Consider the following 2,168-nt stretch of genomic DNA (forward strand, 5'->3'; position numbering starts at 1 on the left):
TTCCAGGCATCCCACTTTGCTTTGCCTTTGACGTCCAGCATATCAGGGCATTCTGAGAGAGAGAGGATAGGCAGAATTAGTTTGTGTGGTCTGTGTGTAGGTCATACCTACTCCTTTCCTGAAGGCTGTTGAGCTCTGAACTGTGATAAAATACAACGGTTCATCTTTGCAGCTATTTCTTTCTAACCCACAGCTAGGAGATAACCCCAAGGGAGCGTGCTGGAACGCTATTGGTGGCAACAGAGATACTCTCTGGCAAGTTCCCTTCAGACAGCAGCATTTGAGCAGAAGAGCACCAAATAGTGTGATTTGTTTTCTTACTTTCTGAAGAGACTGCTGTTACATGACAGCAAAGCAGTTAAAGAACATCTGCTCTAAACTACAGCAGAAATGACCTAAGGTCCAAGGCGGAGACATGAAAACAAAAGCTAGTAGCACACGGCTTAGAACTCATTGAGTTACGATAATGATTATGATTCTCTAAGTTCATGATATATTTCCAGCATAGAGCTCTTTGCTTGTTCTGTCACCTAGTGGTACAAGCTCACTCACTTCACCACACGCAGCCCTGTGGCCAAATAGAGAAGAAATCAATGAGATAGGGATGTGTATATGGTTATTCTTCACCTTAAGTCCCCTCTGGACTTTCACTTCTGTCTCCTTAAAGACAATTCTTAGGATTAACAAATGAAACTGGGCAGTAGCCTGTACATTAGCCACAAAAATATCCTTGTGCTGCTCACACAGCAATGTGACCCGCAGAGCTAGCTGACAGCTCCACTTCTCTCCAACAAAACCCGTACTAGCTTACCCTGACACAGACTGCTTTTCTAGCCAGCTCGTGTTAGCTATCGCTTCACGAGAACGCAGTGACTTACAGAAGCATTGGTGTATTAATGGTTCAAGAGCACCATTTCACCTTGGCAAGCATTAATAATGCCAAGGTCCAGCCACACCAAAAGGATCATCTCTGAAACCCAAAGTGAGTTCTTCCTCCGTGCTGCCCAGCTTGGGAAAGAGACTGTCGGTACCTACACCTACCATTTCTTGTACACTTCACCACCACTTTTTAACTCAATCACCACCCAATAAGCTTCACCAGCAACTGGGTCAGGAGGCCAGCACTCCAAACAAACAACCTTTTTCTTTTCTAATTCTAGCTACCCAAGTGTCATACGTGGTCAACAGAGATTGGCTTAGTTCTAAACATTATTCCTAGGCCAAGCTGCCAGTGACAGAGCAGTAACAACAGAAGCAGCAGGAGAGGTTTTGCACAGCCTGACTGCGGAGATATTTCTGCTATAGTCCTCCCAAACTGTGACACTTAATTGCTGCTCCTTTAACAGTTTTCCCCCGTTCATCTGATTTAGCTTTCCAATATCATTTTTAGCGGCCAATCCAGTTTAAACTGACCCTTGCCATTGCAATTCCACACTTGTAGAGCTTTGCTGCTTAAGGCTATTTAACTGGGAAGCGTTTGTATTAAAGTAGCATCCCCTAACCTAGGCAGCTACTTTCCAATAGAGGTCTCCAAAAATCCCCAACCCAATATTTGCACAAAGGTAACATGAAAGATTCTCAGATTGCTGCTACATGATTTAGATGACCACAGTTGGGTTAATCGAAAAACCACAAGTTGTACAAACCCTTATCGTCAAGCCAGCTTATGCCCGCCTGCGTATAAACCCACACCAAGTCGGTATTGACTCATTTTTGCTAAATCGTGAGATGGCACGACACAGGGCATGCCACCGGGCAGAGGTTCTGCCTCCCAAAGTGCCTCCAGCTCAGGCCGCAACGGCATCACTGCCGCCCAGGCACATGGCCCAAGAGGGGCGTACCGCAGCTCTACCCAGCTGCTGCTGCTGCCACCTCCCCGACCAGCGGGGGACTGAGGCGGTACCCACCCTTGTTCACGTCGCCCACCGTGGCCTGTTTGTAGTGGCTGTAGATGTCCAGCAACTCCTGGTCCGTCGGCTGAGACTTCAGCTGCTTCACCTCCTCGGCGGCCTTCTGGAACGCGGCCTAAGGAGGTAAGACCCCGGGACGGGGGTGAGTTCCCGCAGGCTGCCGCTGCCGAACACAGCGCGGAGAGGGCGGTACCCACCCCTCGGTTCCCCGCAGCCCCCCCGGCGCAGCCCGTACCTCAGACATAGCGACGAGGAGCA

At 48.8% G+C, this 2,168-nt stretch overlaps 1 protein-coding gene across 1 annotated transcript; it reads right to left on the minus strand.

Moving 5' to 3' along the window:
* Nucleotides 1-8: 8 nt before the first annotated feature.
* Nucleotides 9-2,154, minus strand: LOC104493486 (acyl-CoA-binding protein-like; the record flags this gene model as incomplete). Its single annotated transcript, XM_010136171.1, has 3 exons — nucleotides 2,146-2,154; nucleotides 1,908-2,025; nucleotides 9-52 (listed from the first exon to the last, which is right to left on the minus strand). Coding segments are annotated over exons 1-3 (171 nt in total), but the record flags the coding sequence as incomplete, so codon positions are not given.
* Between the last annotated feature and the right edge of the window lie 14 nt (nucleotides 2,155-2,168).

Source organism: Buceros rhinoceros, unplaced genomic scaffold (assembly GCF_000710305.1).
Source record: "Buceros rhinoceros silvestris isolate BGI_N320 unplaced genomic scaffold, ASM71030v1 scaffold44055, whole genome shotgun sequence".
NCBI lineage: Eukaryota > Metazoa > Chordata > Aves > Bucerotiformes > Bucerotidae > Buceros > Buceros rhinoceros.